Consider the following 19,128-nt stretch of genomic DNA (forward strand, 5'->3'; position numbering starts at 1 on the left):
GTACTCGTTGTCGATGCTAACATCCTCTAATGATATTACCTGCGACGCAGGATTCCATTAATTTTCTGTCTTGGTATGTATGCTGAGCATAGATAGTGGTCCGTAACATGTTCTGTCTTCCTCTAGTCCTTTTTTGAACGCCGCACTGACTCTAGCTATTTTCCACTGGTCTGATGACTTGCAGGCTTTAACACTGTGTTCAAACACGCTTGTGAGAGATGGGGTAATAGACACACCTTCATACTTTAAAAGACGCGCGGATACGCCGTCTAGCCCCGTAGCTTTCTTCACTAGAACCATTCGTATTCACAGCAAGAGCATCACTTCTAAAGGCAAGACTGAACCTTACATAACCCCTGAATTCAATTTCCGTTCCAGTTATAAGTTGACTTAGGAAGAATAGTGGCAGAAAGATGGAGCACATGTCCTCCGCGATAACCGTATGATAATTAATGTTAGTTTTTTTTGGAGGGCCACGCTTATATTATCTGTGGATATCAAGTGAAACCCTCATTTAAAAAAGTATCTATCAATATATCTATCTATCCATCCATCATCCCATCCATCTATCCATCCATCCATCCATCCATCTATCTATCTATCTATCTATCTATCTATCTATCTATCTATCTATCTATCTATTTATCTATCTATCTATCTATCTATCTATCTATCTATCTATCTACCTATCTACCTATCTATCTACTTATCTATCTATCTAACGTCTAGTGAGCTAAAATACGTTCGTTCAAAATACGTTTGTGCTAACCGGAAACTGTTTTAAATGTCTTATTTATATATACCCTATTTACCCTCGGCAGTATTTATAGCACTAATGCTAGTGGGGCTGAGCAAATGCCTGAAACAAATAATCTAAATCAAACTTAAGAGGTTTAAGAATCCGAAATGGCTGGAGGCAAACTAGCTGGCTATTTACAAGTGTGGCCCAGGATTTGAACCCGGAACGACCAAGAACAAATCCAGCTAGCGGTCAGAGCGAGTTTTGAACTCGGGGCCTCCGAATTGCAAGTCCATCGCTCTAAGACTCCTCTAACCACTCGTCCACTCTGTGGCTTCGACAGAGCGCCCTCGTAGATAAACTATTAATTACCATCATGATATTGCATTCTTCTTTGCTGAATTATAGATTGCTCAATAACAATCACCTTCAGTCAATCAGTGATGAAGCTTTCGAAGCCCAGGGACAGCTTGGCATATTGTAAGTATAGTCCACTTTTCGGAAAAGATGTTATGATGACCGACCCAAGGCAGAGTAAACAAAGTAGTTACCTCGTATTGTTACAACTTTTGTAGAGAAGGAAAATCCATTATGAATAATCAAGGCATAATAACCTCAGTTCCGCATGTAGTTACTTCCCGGAGCAGAAAATAGATAAAAAACGAAATCGATAAAAATCGTTAGCGATCAAGTGATTTTATCGATTGATAACGGAAAACGGTGAAAAGCTATCGAGAGAAATCTTTTAGTCTGAATTTCGGACATCTCTTTGACTCTAGAGGATGTCTGAAATTCAGACTGGGCAATCTTTTATTTTTTATGATACCGTTGCGAGATTTCGTACCGGAGTTAAATTCTCGCCCCGGTACAACAACCGGGGTGAGCTCACGCCGGAGTGACTCGCGCCTATATATGGCGTTAAATCTCCGCCAAAAATCAAGTTTTACTTTCAACATGCTTTGATCGTTGTCAGAAACTCAAATGTTAAAACGAAGGCTTCAATGTTGAAACGAAGACTGGATTGTTGAAGCCATTAGTTGAGTGTTCAAGAGGCAACTTCAATCTTGAATCTTGTTTAGCGTCTTTGAACTTGTATGATGTTGAATGCAAAGAAACTGTTTTGTTCCTAAAAGTTCATATCTAAATCGTAAACATAACGGTTAAAATGAAAACTTGGATGTTGAAAGTAAAACTTGATTTTTCAGGGGCACCCGACGTCAATTTTCGGAAAATATCTATTCGGAAGACGATTTGAGATCTAGAATTTTCGGAACATTTGTTGTAAAATGTCTTGCTTGCCTGCCTCTCCTATGATTTTCGAACATCTAAAAAATGGTATAATTGCTCATTTTTAACGGATTTTCACCCTAAAAAGGTCAACTAGAATTTTGGGAGCCTTTTTTCTGGCTGAAATTTTCGAAAAGGTCAGTTTCGATTCCTACAACTTTCGGATCACTGGACTCTTCAGCTAGTAAATCCGAACAGATGAAAAATTTTTAGGGGATAAAAATATGCCTATATCTACCGTTTATATACTAAAATAGGTTTAACAATGCTATGTTTAAGTGGCTTTGAATTATATTCTCGTTGGGTGCCCCTGATTTTTGGCGGAGATTTAACGCCATACCGCGCCAGCATGGCATTTTGTGGTGGTATCATGTAAACAAATATAGAGTCATGAGAGGGAACCGGAGTGAACTCGCGCCGGCGAGAATGTCGCCCCGATGTCATGTAAACACCCCCTTAGTTTAAGCTAGTACTTCGTTTAACAGGCAAAATGAAGAAAAGAAAGTCTGCTTTTAGTTTTGTAGCTGAATTGTGTTATCACAAATTTTCAGAAAGGTTTCTTTTCAACTTCAGACGTAGATGACAAGTGGCTTTTAGTGAAAATAAGGAATGCGTTCGTATAGCCACAGCAAGCAATCAATCATGCAAACATCTATTTCTGAAATACCCTTACAGAAAGGATTAAGAAGATACATGTCTGTGAACATATTCGAGGGAGCGGGAAATGGATATTCCCTTTGTACCGGACTATTAGGACTTAGCGGAAGATCCTTCTTCTAATTTATGTACAAGATCTTACGAGCTAGTCCAAGAGAAAATAATTGGACCTGTCCAGTTACTTTCTCTTAATCCGCTCAAGTGGCTCACAAACTCGGGGAAGGTTTCTCGTCTTACAATGTATTTCAAGGACTGATTGGTCACTTGATTACTGGCGTTTCGACTGGCAGCTTCTTATATACTAACACTTACGCAATTCAAACCTTTAGAGTGCTTTCAGATAATCCTATCAAGACTATTGGGCATCGGGCTTTCAGTATCCCAGATAAACCAAATGAGAAGGTCTTAATGTAAGTATAAACCGATTTGTATTATTTATGAATGGTTCATAACTTTCGCCAAGTAGTAGTATTTAGTAATAGTAGTAGCAGCAAAGCTTTATTTGAAATCGGATTGAAGAGTAGCACATGAGCGCAAGCTAGCTCACAAAGTTCAGACAAACGAACATTGTTTTTAAAGTGATCTATACTAGCGGTAGCTCTAAGATTATGACGATGATGTGAACTGCCGAAATACAAATTTTGAATGAAGATATGATCGTCGCATTAATGTTTATTGCAATTTTGCAAATAAACCCGCAAACATTTTCGGGACTTCAACGGGATGCGAACCCATGGCCTCTACGTTAGCGCTGCAGTGCTCCATCATTGAGCTATGAAGACCCAGAAGACCAATTTGTTGAGTTTATTTTAACCCGTGAAAGGAATGAGACATGAAGATGATGTGAGCCGCGGAAAAACAAATTTAGAATAAAGATATGATCGTCGCGATGAAGATAAGATCATCATCTAAAGTCTAAACTATTTTATAGTTTGGGTTCTGAAAATTTGAAAGAGGGTGTTCCATAAAAGGTGGTATTGACACGTAGCAACTGTAAATTGTTTTTACCTCTAAGCTGATTGCTAGTTCTAGGTACGAGTGGTGCTGATATGTAGGTAGGTGTGACAGCTTGAAAGAACTTGTAATGAAAAGAAGAAGCAACAATAAGTGATAATTATGGGAACAAATAGTAGTGGTAATAGATGATACCAAAGATAATAAAAACTTTTCAGTTAACTTTTCGTTCTTTGCAGCTTCATGATTCGCACTCACTTAAAAGAAGTGAGCCTCCGAGTCTTGTCTTTTCACGATTTTCATAACCTAACTTCCGTCATGTAAGTACGATTGTTATATTATCAGAACTGTTGTAGAAATTGGCCAAATACATAACAGAGGGAGTTCTACATCTTCCTTCGAAATAGCCCCACAAAATATATAAGTATGAGGATGTATATTATAAACATATACAGTCGCTGTCATCTTATAAGGAATCACACTCGTTCACTGCGCTCACTCTTTCAATTTAGGATACGTTAACAGCTTACAATTGTGCAAAACCGCACGAGTACACTTTTCATGAAGTATTCTATATAAAACTCAATTATTGGTGTCCTTGCTATTAGTTGCTTCGCTCGTAGGAAATCGGGCTTTGATATCAATAAGAAAGACTTAACTATCCATTTTTCGTTCTCTTTTGTAGAACCATGAATGATGGTAAAATTGGTACCATGAAAGTCTTGGATTCATTTCAACGAGAGCGCTGCACTTTTCATCTGTTAGTAACTTTCTTTAATACAGTAATACAATATTCTAGTATGCGGTTGCATTGTCGTTGACCTTCATTTACTGAGTTACTTTAGCTTCATGCATCAACTCGATGTAAACTATATTGAAGCGAGATGAAGTTAAATTTTGCCGAACCCATTTTCTCAACTCTCACTGTGAGGTATAGGTAATCTGTATTTTTGTCCCTTTTCTGCCTCATTTTCAAATACTGGTCATTCTCTGATCCGAGCTATTATAAATATCATCTGTCTTTATGTTGAAAGAGCATTGTAATACAAGTCGAACCTCTCGTAAGCAACCACCCAGAAATCGCCCCATGTAAGGGAATCCGGATTCCGGAATCCACGAATTTTTTGCTTGTGGAATCCGGAATCCTGGGTTTTGGAATCCAGAATCCAGCACTAAGAATCCGGAATCCTACTAAAGACTGGAATCCGGAATCCAACTTACTGAAGATCCACTCCAGATTAAATTGAGCTACTCGCTCGAAAGAAAAACCATCAGTCTATGGAAAGCCTCCCGAGGGTATAGACCTGAACGTGACGACATAATATCGGCATATCTGGTGTCAAAACAATAGTTCACGAGCTCCATATGAAAGGTCGAGGTCACGGTCACATGATTAAAATTCTATAATAGCGACGGAACCCTTGCCTTATGAGCGGCTGGGAGGATCACAAAAGTCGGGGTTTCAAGGGAACACAGCGCAGCCTTTTTAAGGTATAAATTGAATTGTTATGAATAACTTCGACCTCTGGCTATGTTTGATTCTTTGTTGTTCACTCGCTTCGCTGAACTTTAAAAAATCAAAAGCGATTTTATGCGAGCTTTTTGACCTGACATAGGACTGGAAAAGGTGCACCTGGGGTGAACCTTTTCTTGAACCTTCCTGGTCCTCCTGGTTCTCAAATGAAAATAAACGTTTACGTTCAACAGTTTACCTAAAAAGAAAAAAAAAAAAGAAATTCACAGTCTCCTAGTGCCTAATTTGGTCCTAGTAGTTTTGCTGAGAACAGTTTCATAGTTTCGATAATCTTTATTTGAGAAATAAGCCAGGAACTGTCAGAACCGTACCAATCAGCTGTCACTAAAGTAATCACGTGCAAAGACGCGGTGGGTGCCTCTTTCATTCATCCACCGGCATTCGAGTGTAATCTCGCCACCTCTTCGATCAGACCAGTTTGAAGTTTGTTGGATTTTTCTTTTCTACTTTTTCTTTTTTAAAAAGACGTTATTGGAAAGCACAAGCAAAAACGAAAGGCTAAGAGAGAAAGGTACCCGTAAGACTGTGTTGTGAAATTTTTAGCTGACTGCGATAGATCCAAACGTGCCAAAGGCAAAGCTGCATGATTTTTCGTTTGTGTCTATCTGTGGACTGTGCTGAACGTGGCGGCAAGCAAGTCACAATCATGAACAAAAGAAACGTTAAGTGTATTGTTTTAAGCCCGCTGATTGATTTTGTTCTCAATCGTAATTGAATGTAATATAAATTTTACGCCGTCCTTGGGGAAAATATCGTAAACATGAGCGCTATACAGTTGTTAAACGCTTAAAACGAGCCAACGCGTCAGAAACGCGCAAGTCTCTCTCGATCTCTCAGTCATCTCAGACTCGATCGAGGATCAAACGGACTTTTCATGTTTTCTGGTGCTACAGTTGTGATTAGGCCTCGTTCACATTGAGGTCGCTTTTGGAAATTAGACCGATCTGAGATCGGTTTAGCCCGTATTTTTTTTTCTTTGAAATGGATCCTAGAGCCACCTTGAACGCGCTAATATGAAATAACACTCGCGGGGGATTTCATAATCTCATACTCAGATCTCTTACTTATTGAAGAAGCCAAAGGTGAGATCTCGTCAAATCCGATTTTGTACCCGTGATTGCCTGTCAGGAATGAGACAGGCCATGAAAGAGCGCATGCTTGAAATTAATCCTCGATTTTTGACGTGTTAAACAACGAATTTGATAGAGCCGTGAAGTTTTTTCTATCAAAACGTGGTTATGCGCACATCTTAAGTATGAACCAATTTTTGTGTTCTTTTTTATCTTTTTAACATCAAATTCAACGCGACAACTGGGGCCAGATCTCGCCTTTGGCTTCGTCAACAAGATATCTGGGTACGAAATTAGGGATTTCATTGACCTCTATGGCGCGGGGGGAGGGGGTGGTTTGCTCTCGCATGCTGTTCAGCAAGGATGCTTGCGTAGCGTAAGTCAATGAAGAACAAACAAGTTCAGCTCTACAGTTTTGACTGAACGAAGGCAAATCAGGCTATCTTTGACTACGTTTTGAGCCGTTTTGTCCATTAAGCCACTTTTTGAACTCGATTTAAATGGTTCAGCAACGACTATACCAAGTAACTGATAGTTTTGGGCTTGCAGACTGTCAAGAGTTAACTTTTTTTCTTTATTTTGACCAGTCAAAAACGTCGAGACGTGACAGCGTAAAAATTTATTGGTGGATCAACGTGGTCCGGCCACTGTCTGAATTTTTTTTTTGAGCCATTTTTTGTTACCATTCTTAGACAATTATGTGACACAGTCAAATTTAGTCACTTTAGGGCCGCGCTGACCGCGACACCACTTTTGTCAGCTTGAAGTCCAATTTAATCTTCTGTAGTGCTCTTTTTAATTGTCAATCTTTTACTGAGTATATATGCTTATCCCGTAGTAGGAGAAGTGTATTTTATTGTATTTGCCTAAAATTCGTGTCTTACGAGTCATATGAGAAAGTGTGAAAGCAATTCAGTTAAGAAGTGATATCTAATGCGCGTGTTCTACAGCTTACTGTGTCTCTGTAAATGAAAGTTTTACAAAAGAGGTGGTAACCGAATTTAGGTTTTTGCGCCATGACAATGATTCCAATAAAAAGTAGAAAGAGAAGGAAAAACAATGTCCAAAAACATGTCAAGAAATCTTTTCTTCGTGATAGTTTGGAGGTGATTAGCGATTGGCGGCTTTTAACGTTTTGTTCAGTTCTATTACTTCGAAATACTGTTTTAATGCTCCAAAAGAATTTGCAAACATGTTTCGACGTAGCCTGTTCCAGGCGTTCGGACAGGACAAGGAAAACTACGAATGTAACGACATACAAACAAAATTAACCTTCTATTATATTATTGGTGGATAGCAAAAGACTTGATTAACCTTCGCTGGTTTATGATATGGCATAGATAGGAAAAATTGATTTGGAGTTACGCACGAACTTTGTTAGGCCGTTTTCTTACGACGAGTGTTCTCCCATTTGATTCGAGTTCTTGTTATTCAGATCAAAGGTATAATTTTAGACCAAATTGCACTTCACTCAGTTCCATTTATATTAACTTAGTAGGGAAACGAAAATCACGAAAAGAGTAACAGCTTTAAAAAAGGTCATCAAGGGATTTCGAAACGATGGCTTGCTTGCTGATTGCACGATGCTAGCGAAATCTTAAAGAAAGTGAATGTTTAGAACTCTTTAGAAAGTACACGTCTTAACACCTGATGCAAATGTGTGGCCGTATTGATCCACAGAGATCCATGTAACGTTTCATAGAGTGGGAGATTTTCGCTTACGAGAGCAGGTCGCCCATGATGGTTCGACTGTATTAAATTAGTTATCTCTGAACATATACTTGAGCCCAATATATCAAATAGCTTCATTTAAAAACTCGTTAACTCATTTAGCAATTTTGCAGATTTTGATGACTGCTTTTTCCTTGGATATGACGTAGATATTGCTTGCAAAAACCTGAAAATTCCACAGATTGCAGCCTAAGTTTAGCAACCTCGACTTTAAACTTGTGAACTCAAACTAGATATGTCTTCTTTCTTTATTTCATATAGTTAAAAGTGCAGTTAGTACAAACCACCAGATAATACAAAACACGTCCGATAAATACGATGTACTAATCTTTTGAACGACCTTAATGTCAATTTGTTACATTTCTTAAACGTTTTTTTAACTGAAACATTTATATCTTTCAATTTAGCGGCTTGGGCCAAGATAGCTCTAGTTACCTTGACATTGAGGATTACCGTGTACGCAAGTCATTTAAGCGAGTGGGTTTTGCGAATACAACTCTTGGTGGCCACAAGTTACTACCATGTTCACTTGGTACTTTTGTAAATGCAAGTCGTCTTGAATGCGTCGAATGTCCTGCAGGTAAAATATATATTGTGTTACATGATTATTATTTAAACTTGTACTTGTCCTATGGGTGATGATTAATTCAAATCACAAACAGCATTGTTAGCATTCGAGTGCGAATTACATTATTTTATTTCTACAGGGTGTCCCAGAAGTTACGGTTCCTCTGCTATATAAGTCTGTAATCCGCTAGTGCTATTGGACTTGATAATATGAGTAAATCTTTTAAATAAAAGTCTGGATTATGTTTTTTATCTAATTTAATATTTAATACTTGTTTTTCCATCTTTCGACTCGAATTTTCGATTTGTGTACTTTCGCGCCAATGGTGGGTGTGCGCTAGTATATTTCCATCCACAAATTTTTGTATCTTGTAGCCCAAATTGCTCGAACGCCTTCCTCTTTTTTTGTGAATATCATGAAAGATAACACAAAAACATTCAGCTAGGTGAAAGCATAACCAGGTACACTTCGATCTACTGCTTTGTCAGATAAAGAAATTGCTAAAACCTGGAAACTGATCCGAATCCAAAAAAAATTGGGGTGGTAAAATGGTCATCGAGAAATGAAGATTTTGAAGACAAGAAAAAAAGAGGAAAACGAAAGTCATGAATAAAGCAGCTAAAACTAATTTTTAAGAAGGCTAGGTACAACAGAGGAACTCATCAAGATAGTTCTTACAATAGTTATCAAGCTAAGTCTGGATGAAAATAAAGCGAAGGTTTTGTCCCTAAGTTTGCAAAAAACTAACTCTGCTCAGTCCGTCAAGCAACGTTAACGCTCAGCTCGTCTCAAATTTGTAAAGAAGCCTTAGTGTTTTTTTTTACAGCTGCCTAATCTAAAAATGATATTTTGGGGGGTCGCAATGGCTCCTGTGTACCACTGACGTGACAAGAAAAGCTCAAAATGGATCATCTTGACCTCTACTGGCGCGACATCGCGTTTCCCACACCATGCCGCAACGTCTTAACGAAATGTGATAAAAAAGAAACAAAGAAGGCATGCTGGTTACTGAACTTCTGAATACAAGTAATCGAGAGAGTAATAAACATCTTCTAAAACTTTCATGCAAAAATAAAGTGTTGATCAAAAGTTACAGCGCAAGAAATTAGAGGAACGAACCTTTGGGACACCCAGTGTTGTAATGCTACTAGAAAACTATTTAGTTAATAGTTTTTTCTTTTCAAAATTTGTTGTGATACATTGTGAGCTGAGTTATCAGTTTAAGGGCCTGTTTACATGAAGGTGAGGGACCCCAGAGAGATTATATTGTCAGGCGGGTTACCCCACCTAACCGGGTTACCTCACCTACCTGGGGACCCCCACCTCCATGTAAACAGGCCCTGAGGGTCTACTTGCCTTTGAATTGCCCGAGAACAATGTCAATAAGATTGCTGGATATTAACTGGCCTTGTTCTTTCTTTCTGGCGTTTTACTGACTTCAACAATAGAGAAGATAAGCATCACGTTTACGTCTAACGGCAAACGCGAATTTGTACCACGTGACCAAGTTTTCCAACAACAACATATCCTTTATTTAAACACAATAGGATTTAAAGCTCAAAGCTTGTGGGGTCGTGTAAAAGTAATTACAAATGAATATACAACTATATTAAAAATAGGGATAACATTACTTACAAAATACAACTACAACAAAACTCTAAAATTATACAGTAACATTCTAAACAGATACAATGTTAAATGAATTTACATTACTTACCTCGAATGAAATTGACTACAGCATTTAAAACATAAAATAGTTAAAAACTTTTAAAATCTTGGTAGTGCTTGAGCAGAGACTGGACCGACTGTGCGCTAAAATCAAGTTCCTTAAAATAATAGTCCTTCTTAACTTTGCGATGAAAAACAGTAAACTAGCCTGTAAAATGAGTCGAGACAGCTTTCCAAAGAATAGCTCCTCTATAGCTAATAGCCCTGTTTCGAATTAAAAAATTACCGCTGAATACAAACATTAACGACACATTCAAACAGGGTTAGTCTCGATATAAAGTAAACTATTCAGGACTTCCGACAAGTAAGTGTTTGAAATTTGAATATACACAATAGACAGAGTAATAAACAGGTCTTTTTCTCGCTGGAATTTGTGAATATATTACTTGAGATGGAGGCTAAGCCCGTAAAAAATGCGTCTTCACTTCTTTAATTCAGCGGTCATAGCGAACTCGAAACTGGCCTATAGAGTTTTTAAGAAACTGCGAGTTAAAAAGCGGGACGATTAAGTTATTACTCCTTCTGAAGTTGTACGCAGTGCAAGGTTTATTTGTCAAGTATGAAAGAGCCGCAGGTGCTACACCTATAAACACGCTGTGGAGCAGTTAAATTAATTAATAATTTCAATTACTTGTAATTAATGATTTTAAAATAGAAGGTTAAAGTATTCCAATTCGAATGTCGGTATATTCATCAGTAGGCACATCGCGGGGCAAGTGATATATTATTCTGGCTGCCCTACAGTCAATTACTTTCAGGGAATGTAGATCGCGAAGGTCCCCATTAGGCCCGCCGTCCCAAACAACCAAGGCCATACAGGACTGATGGTAATGTTATCTTGAAGTACACTTCCAATAGGGCGTTTTGCTCAAGAACGAGCTCCTTTTCAGGAGGTTCAGTTTGTTAACAAAATTATTTTTCACATCTGTAAGGTGAGGTGACCAGGAAATTTTTTCATCGATAGTAACACCCACAAGGTGAGTGTGTTTCTCTCACTCCGATCCTCTCCAATAGTCACAGAATTTAGCGGCCCGCTGTGCGGTTTTCTCATCAATAGTATAGCTGCGCACTTTGCCAAGTGAGGAGTTAAAGAGTTCTCTAGGCACCAACTATTCAGTTCCGATAAAGCTTTATTTAAAGAAGTGACAGTGTTATCAACAGTGTCCCCAATGCAATAAACGGTGGTGTCATCCGCATACATAAAGACAGAGCCAGAGGTAACAGCACTTGGTAGGTCATTGGTGTACAAGGCGAACAACGTTGGGCCCAGTAGTCTTCAACTTTAATTGTCGTTTACTTTTCATTATTTCAACACAAATTAGTAGTTTCATGCAATTTTTTATCCATAAGAATTGTTTTGAGCTGTTTTTATCTGCTCATTTTCTATTTTGAGAAATTCTCAACTTGAATCTGATGTTTGCCGTTTGCCGTATACGTGATGCTCAAACTCTCTTTTGTACCGATTCATAAAAACGCAAAAACTGGTACTAACTTTACCAGTATCCTGCCAGCCACATTTATTGGACTCTTACTACGACCAGATGCTAGCTTTTTTTTCTTATGCCATGCAATAGTAAAGTCCGTCCACAGAAACCATTCATATTACAGGGAATTCTACGTTATTTGTAGGTCATGGAATTTAAAAAGGAACGTCGGACCGAAAACCAAGGATTTTGTAACCCGGCAATTTTACCCCAAACTAACTACATTTTTTAGGCTCTGTAGATCCATTTTAGTCATATTTTGCGACTACAAAATTAAATTTATTTCAAGGACACTTTCACTCTGATTACACTTACTTATAGGAGGCTTCTATTCGGATACCATAGCGTTTGTCAATGACAGCTGCCTCAGATGTCCAAATGGAACTTTTGTCCCGTACAGTAAGGCGCCTGGCAAAAGCGCCCGTGAGTGCATTGCTTGTCCACAAGGTAGGCATATTTTATAGTCAAACCCAGTCAAACATAGACCAAACAGATTATATTGATAATGGCAAGGATATCAAATTCAAATTCAAATTCGCATTCTTGCATGCTCAATGGGCAGTGAATTTTGCGCTGCAGATTTTCAGCATTCTATCAGATTAAGAGAAATCGTCTTCGATGGCTTTTGAATAAAATTATTTAGTATATACTAAACCAGTGGATAGTGTTTTCCGCGCGCTCTGATTGGCTACTCAATCAGTGAATATCCTGCACTATTCACTGATTCACCTCCAGTTCCTCGGAACGAGCGGCGCCAAACTCGTGTAAGTTGCAAGCAAAATGCCTTCCCGGTTTGCTGCCGTAAACAAACAAAGAAATTTCACAACTAATCAAGCAAGCTGTTTCCGAAATACACGAAGAAGGTGACGAAGTTCGGATTGGAAGTTTTAACAGGTAAAGCTTTGTCTTTTTGACACGAATTTATCGATAAAACCGGTGAAAAAGTTTTTTGTGTACAACTGCAAATGAAGCTTAAGTCTTGCTTACTTTATTTAGTTGAGTTGTTCATAAATAAGCTTAAAACTAAATTTAATAATCTTTTTTTATAGAATGATTTTAAATACAAAAAGAATTCACAACTCCTTTTGAAGAAATTTCCCCGCAAGAGCTAAACAAATGCCTTCAAAAGTCTTAATTATCGGCAAGAAAAAGCGACGGCCGCGGCAGCCCGGTCATTACGCACCAAAATTGTAATCGTTGGCAACAGTATTTGAGTTAATCGTCGTTTTTGTGCTCAATTATCTCACTGTTTTAGTATATACTAAAACAATTATTCACCTCAGTGTCGGTAGCTAGTCGTGGATATTTACCTCACTGCTTCGCAGTTCGGTAAATATCCAGGACTAGCCACCTCCACTTCGGTGAATAATTGTTATTTATCGAACTCAAGAAGAAAACAAAATGATTTTAACCATCTGCTGACTTTACTGCTCATCGGATGCTAGTAAGAATGATAAGAATCACCACAAGATTTCAAAATGCCAATTATTATATGGCTACAAAAGTACGAGTGTTCTGATTGGCTGCTAAGCTGGCAAAAGTTTCTTGTAATGGCCGGCAGTATTCGCTGGGTGTCCAAGGCATATACAATCTGTGTTTAACTCGATAGTGGAAATCCATGTTATGGTCAATTGACAGCTGTGAAAAAGGTATCCGCTGACCAGTGTCACATGTCTGTATCGCGGGCTCAAGTTTACAACTCACTGAGGTGACTTGTTTTTTTTTTAAGCTATGCACTGACCAGTTATTGGTTTTAATTGATCGCAGGCTCAATTACTTGCGGTGTTATATATTTAGAGCGTTAAACGGCCTCTTATTAACTTCGTCCGTTCGGTCATTCCAGGGATTTCCCCATAATGACTTCACTCTCGGTTAATAAGTTGTATATAATGAATTCATCATTAGAATCTATGGTGGTACGCTTGACCTGGTTTGATTGTAATTTATAATTTATGAAGAAGGAGAATCAAACACCAGAAAGCTCAGAAAAATTTTTCGAGCTCCAGGTGAGAATCGAACTCACGACCTAGTTAGAAGATGGAATGTGAAAAGTGTACAGAAAATTCGTTATCCCTGTTCGCTTGTTCAAAGTATCTGATGGCGTCAGTGAAGTTCAGACAAAACTGGTCAGAAAATAAGGGTGAAGACTGAACGAGATTCTCTGCTTTTGTAATGGCACTTATGCTTGATAACGTCAGACGAGCAAATTTCACCACCAAGCCTCGTTTCCAAGCAAACTTCTCATTTTCACTTAATGAGCGTAAGTATTCTTTTCAACTCTACTCCCATTGGAATTCATTTATGCAAAATTCTGTAACTTTTAAAATTTCAAAACGAGCTTTGGTGGTTAAATTTACTCGTCTGAAGTAAACATGCATAAGGACTATTGTCGTGAGTAAGGTAGAAAATAGCCTGAGAAAACAGCCGACATTTGGCGACGCTACCACTAGTTTCTCCGCCAAATGACGTCTGAGAAACGAGCTCAGAAAGTCCATACTGATGACGCGTCACTACCAGATCTGGGTAGTGCTTCTGATTGGTCTTGCTGTGTGGGAAATTTGATTCAACCAATCAAAGTCACTACCCAGATCAGTATGTAACTTCTGCCCTCGTTACTCAGACGTCACCTGGCGGGGAAACCAGTGGTAGCGTCGTCAAATGTCGACTGTTTTCTCAGGCTAGATAGAAAAGCTTGATATCGGTTTTGAACTGAGAATTTATTTACCCATATCCTTAGGGTTTTGCCTCTGCTTTGTTTGTTTGTTTGTTCGGCATGGCTATGCTGTCCTTGTAATTCAAGGCGGTGAAACGTTCTTACGAAGTAGCTTTGTTATATTTAAACTCATTTGACAATGAAGCCTTCAACTTCCAAACCCTGCAAGCTTTCAAACTTTATTTATGTGTTTTTTAAAAATGGAAAAAATATATTTTCGTGATTGCAATACATTTAATTCAACTAACAGACGTTTGCTTTTTGTAGGCACAGATACTTCCACATTTGCTGGGTTTAGAGCTTGCAGCTGTTTGAAAGGATTTCATCGTACCCATCTTTTTGAAGGCTGCACACAATGCGATGAAGAAGGATTACAATGTGTGGATGACCATGTTAAGCTGAAGAAGGGTTACTGGTGGAAATGGGAGAATCAGACCCACAAACAATTTTATGAATTATTTGCACGTAATCTCTTGGATTCAAGGAACTCTTCCTCAACTAATGCTTCCCTCATCGAGTTCCCATACACTGTTCCCACGCCGCACAAATGTCCACAACAAGAGGCTTGCTATGGCGGTTTCAATTCTTCTTGCGCTGACGGCTATCAAGGACCGCTGTGTGAAATTTGTAGTGATGGCTACTATAAACAGTTTCAAACGTGCAAAAAGTGTCCAACGAAGAAATGGATGATTGGGCAACTGTCGATCGTGGTGGCAGTTATCCTGGTCATTATTTTAGTCATACTGTGGTCAAGTAAAAGGAAGCAAAAGAAGGAGAAAAAAGGAAGATCCACAGTGGATATGATACTTGGAAGGCTGAAAATTGTCATTGGCTTTTACCAAGTCACTGATGGACTGTTACAGACATTTTCGTACGTCAAATGGCCAGATTCTCTTTCTGTCATTGGAAAATATTCGGAGATGATACAGCTTAATGTATTTCAGATTGCCCCTCTTCACTGCATCTTCCCTGAATTAAAGGTCAATGCTTTTAAGAGCTTGTTTGCAATCCTTACAATGAATGGCACAGCCATCATTGTTGCGATTCTCGTTTATTGTTTACGAAAGCTTCTACTCGAACGGAGTGCTTCCTCCAAAGAAGAAAAGTTAAAGAAATCTTCTCAAACGAAAGAGCTGATCTTGAGAAACCTGTTTTTCTTCCTCTACGTGACATATCTCAGTACCTGCTCCAAAACAGCTAGTGTGCTGCCCCCAACTTGCCGTCTGCTTTGTTCGGACAAAACGAAAACCCACTGCCAAAAGTTTCTTAAGACTGACTACAGTATCGACTGTGAGCGTACAAACTACAGTCGATCAGTCATCGTTGCCTACATTGCAGTCGCTTACATACTACTTCTTCCCACAGCATCACTTATAGCTCTCTGGAAAGCGCGATTGACCGTTACAAGTCAGAATGAAATGGAAGACGAGGACCAAAATCCTGATATCGAAGTGAAGAGCAGCGAAGTCAGCACAGGCTTGCGATTCCTTTTCGAAAACTACCACCCGCGCTCGTGGTACTGGGAGCTGGTCGACACAGTACGGAAGGTGGTCCTCACGTCAGGTCTCATCCTGGTTGGTGGTGAAAGCAGGGCATATGTCGGACTGGCGTGCGTCATGTCAGGACTCTATGGAATGTTTTTTGCCTATGTCAGCCCCATTGTGGACCCATTCGAGAGCAGACTAATGCTGATATCTCTGGCTGTGACCTTTGTAAACTTGGGAATAGGAGCTGTGAGTAAAATTAACAGCGAGAACATTCCAGCCTCAATCGATCCATATGTGGATAACATCATGTTCAAGGTACTGGTGTTTGGAGCAAATTCTTTGGTAATCGGTCTTCTCGTAGGTAAGTTAATTCTTTGGTAATCGGTCTTCTCGTAGGTAAGTTAAGTGTAAATCCACTTCGGTTATTAATTTACCCTTCAATAGTATAATATTCAACCCTGGGTATTGTTACTAATTATAGTAAGGTATGGGGAATCAATCTTACCTGGGACAAGCCCAAGATAGACTGAATTGAATGTAGGTAATCTGGAACCCGACTTACTCACTCAGTCGCCAATCGCCCTTCGTGTCGGCAAAGTGAAGTGAATAGGACAAAATGTACCAGTATTTCCTATTATATAAACTCATTTGCATATTATTAATTATTCTTCGGGGATGATATTTACAATTCAAATGAAACGTGAACAGGAAGCCTAAGCAACCACGACGACGAAAATAACAACGTCAAAAAAAAAAAAACAGAAAAGTTGCCTACATTTGACAAATTGAGGGGATCCAAATAGACGCGACAAAGTTTGAAAGGACATAAATTATTTTTCTTAGCAACGTCGTCACTGCCGTCGTCGTCGATTAGTCGTCGTTGCTTAAGCCCCCCAATCACAAGTAGGGCAATGCCAGCTCAGTGCTTGCTTTTGGTTTTCGGCCAAAATTTTGTTCACGATGTAAATCGGTTTACCTTCAATTGCCATTCTAACTGTAATTGTTATAAGTATTAATTAAAAGTATGTAATTAAGTAAATAAGTAAGTAAGTAAGTGAGTATGTATGTAAGTATTGCTCCGTAAGTCAGTCAGTCAGTGAGTAAGTAATCTACAAGACTTGACATTAGAGCTAACATATTCATAGAGAAGAGTTAAGACAGTACAATAGAGGACTCCGCCTCATAAAACGTCAAGTCAACGCGTATATGTTTTAAGAAGGTGTTCTTGAAAGAAAGAGGTGACTTCAGACAGTCCTAAATATACGTAACTATAACTATTGTTTCTTCGCAGTTCAGTATATTGTATACATCTATCGCTTTATAAAAGAATGGCTTAAAAAACCCAAATGGTCTTTCTCTTGCTGTCTGGCCTTGCTGCTGCCTCTGAATGACCTGCAAGGAGAAGTACGTGGATTTGCTGAAAGGAATGTTTTTAAGAACCAACTGCAAACAGGAAAAGTGAACATGCCGTCAATTTCATCCTCTTTCCAAGATACTGGTGCTATGAACTTTAGTTTGGGAGAAGATCAACCCCTGACGGGTGAAAGGAATTCTGATCATGAGGAAACACCTGGAAACAAGAGCGAAAAACAAACCCAGACTGGAGACAGCGGGAAAGAACCCATCTTTACCAAAATTTCAGTTCATGAAGTTCCAAAAATGACATACGAAACGTCTTTGTAAAGACCTTCAGTTAATTAAGCCATTTTTCGCACTTTTTATGTCGAAGACTAAACGTATAGTTTAGTGAAAGTTTTTTTGTGTGGGGACTGAAAAGGCGGATTCATCGTGACGCCATGTTTGCATTTTAGCTCATTAGCATCAAGTTAACCCATAGAAGATGAAAGACGATGTAGCCGTATATACCAATTAGGTTCAAAAATTATAAGAGCAGGTAAATTTATAGAGTTTGTGCAAGTTTCAACTCCTTGCAATTAGTGAAAAAGAAAATAGCAGCAGTTAAAAACTGCAAAATTACTTGATGAGCTCATACATTCTTTGTAAATTTTGGGTTTTTTTTTTTAATTATCTGGTACATCGGGTTCAATTTTTCAGAGATAACTGAAAATGTTATGGCCTTTCAAAATTCAGAAATTTCATGTTATTAGCCTCATCAGATGATGATGATGAGCCTATGCTAATGAGGCAAAAAATGTTAACAAGGATTCACCTATACAGTAGAACCCCGGTACCTCGAACTCTGAGAAGGGAGACTAAATAACAATTATTCACCGAAGTGGAGGTGGTTAGTCCTGGATATTTACCGAACTGCGAAGCAGTGAGGTAAATATCCACGACTAGCCACCGACACTGAGGTGAATAATTGTTTTAGTATATACTAAAACAGTGAGATAATTGAGCACAAAAATGACGATTTTTAACTCAAATACTGTTGCCAACGATTACAATTTTGGCGCGTAATGACCCGGCGGCCGCGGCCGTCGCTTTTTCTTGCCGACAATTAAAACATTTGAAGGCATTTGTTTAGCTCTTGCGGGGAAATTTCTTCAAAAGGAATTGTGAATTTTTTTTGTATTTAAAGTCATTCTATAAAAAAAAGGTTATTAAATTTAGTTTTAAGCTTATTTATGAACAACTCAACTAAATAAAGTAAGCAAGACGAACTTAATTTGCATTTGTAAACAAAAAACTTTTTCACCGGTTTTATCGATAAATTCGTGTCAAAAACACAAACTTTACCTGTTAAAACTTCCAATCCGAACTTCGTCACCTTCTTCGTGTATTTCGGAAACAGTTTGCTTGATTAGTTGTGAAATTTCTTTGTTTGTTTACGGCAGCAAACCGGGAAGGCATTTTGCTCGCAACTTACGCGAGTTTGGCGTCGCTCGCTCGGAGGAACTGGAGGTGAATCAGTGAATAGTGCAGGATATTCACTGATTGAGTAGCCAATCAGAGTGCGCGAAAAACACTATCCACTGTTTTAGTATATACTAAAACCAGTTAACCTGAGGACAGGCTCTGTTTTCGTTTCTCTTTGAAAATAACATTCCGGCGGGCAAGGCGAAACCAATTTTAGCGCGACTACGTGGAAGAGATTGTATGAGCCCTGCTAAAATCGGGCCTGATCTCCCGAGGTTAAAAAACAGTTCGAGTTAGCGGGGGTTCGAGTTATCGGGGTCGATTGTATCTTCAATTTCCATGGTAATAGTGATAGT

The 19,128-nt window shown here is 38.7% G+C and overlaps 1 protein-coding gene and 1 long non-coding RNA gene across 2 annotated transcripts; both read left to right on the top strand.

Annotated features, from left to right (window-relative positions):
- Positions 1 to 971: 971 nt before the first annotated feature.
- On the top strand, positions 972 to 3,955 carry LOC140936792 (uncharacterized). The gene is made up of 3 exons (XR_012165410.1): positions 972 to 1,219; positions 3,013 to 3,093; positions 3,877 to 3,955. It is a non-coding gene; the product is annotated as an uncharacterized lncRNA (long non-coding RNA).
- Positions 3,956 to 4,286: 331 nt separating this feature from the next.
- Positions 4,287 to 17,743, top strand: LOC140936797 (uncharacterized). The gene is made up of 5 exons (XM_073386291.1): positions 4,287 to 4,397; positions 8,380 to 8,552; positions 12,074 to 12,199; positions 14,733 to 16,313; positions 17,244 to 17,743. The coding sequence occupies exons 1-5, from the start codon at positions 4,327 to 4,329 to the stop codon at positions 17,633 to 17,635; spliced, it is 2,343 nt and encodes a 780-aa protein (XP_073242392.1). The 5' UTR covers positions 4,287 to 4,326; the 3' UTR covers positions 17,636 to 17,743.
- Positions 17,744 to 19,128: the final 1,385 nt, after the last annotated feature.

Source organism: Porites lutea, chromosome 1, assembly GCF_958299795.1.
Source record: "Porites lutea chromosome 1, jaPorLute2.1, whole genome shotgun sequence".
Classification (NCBI taxonomy): Eukaryota; Metazoa; Cnidaria; class Anthozoa; order Scleractinia; family Poritidae; genus Porites; species Porites lutea.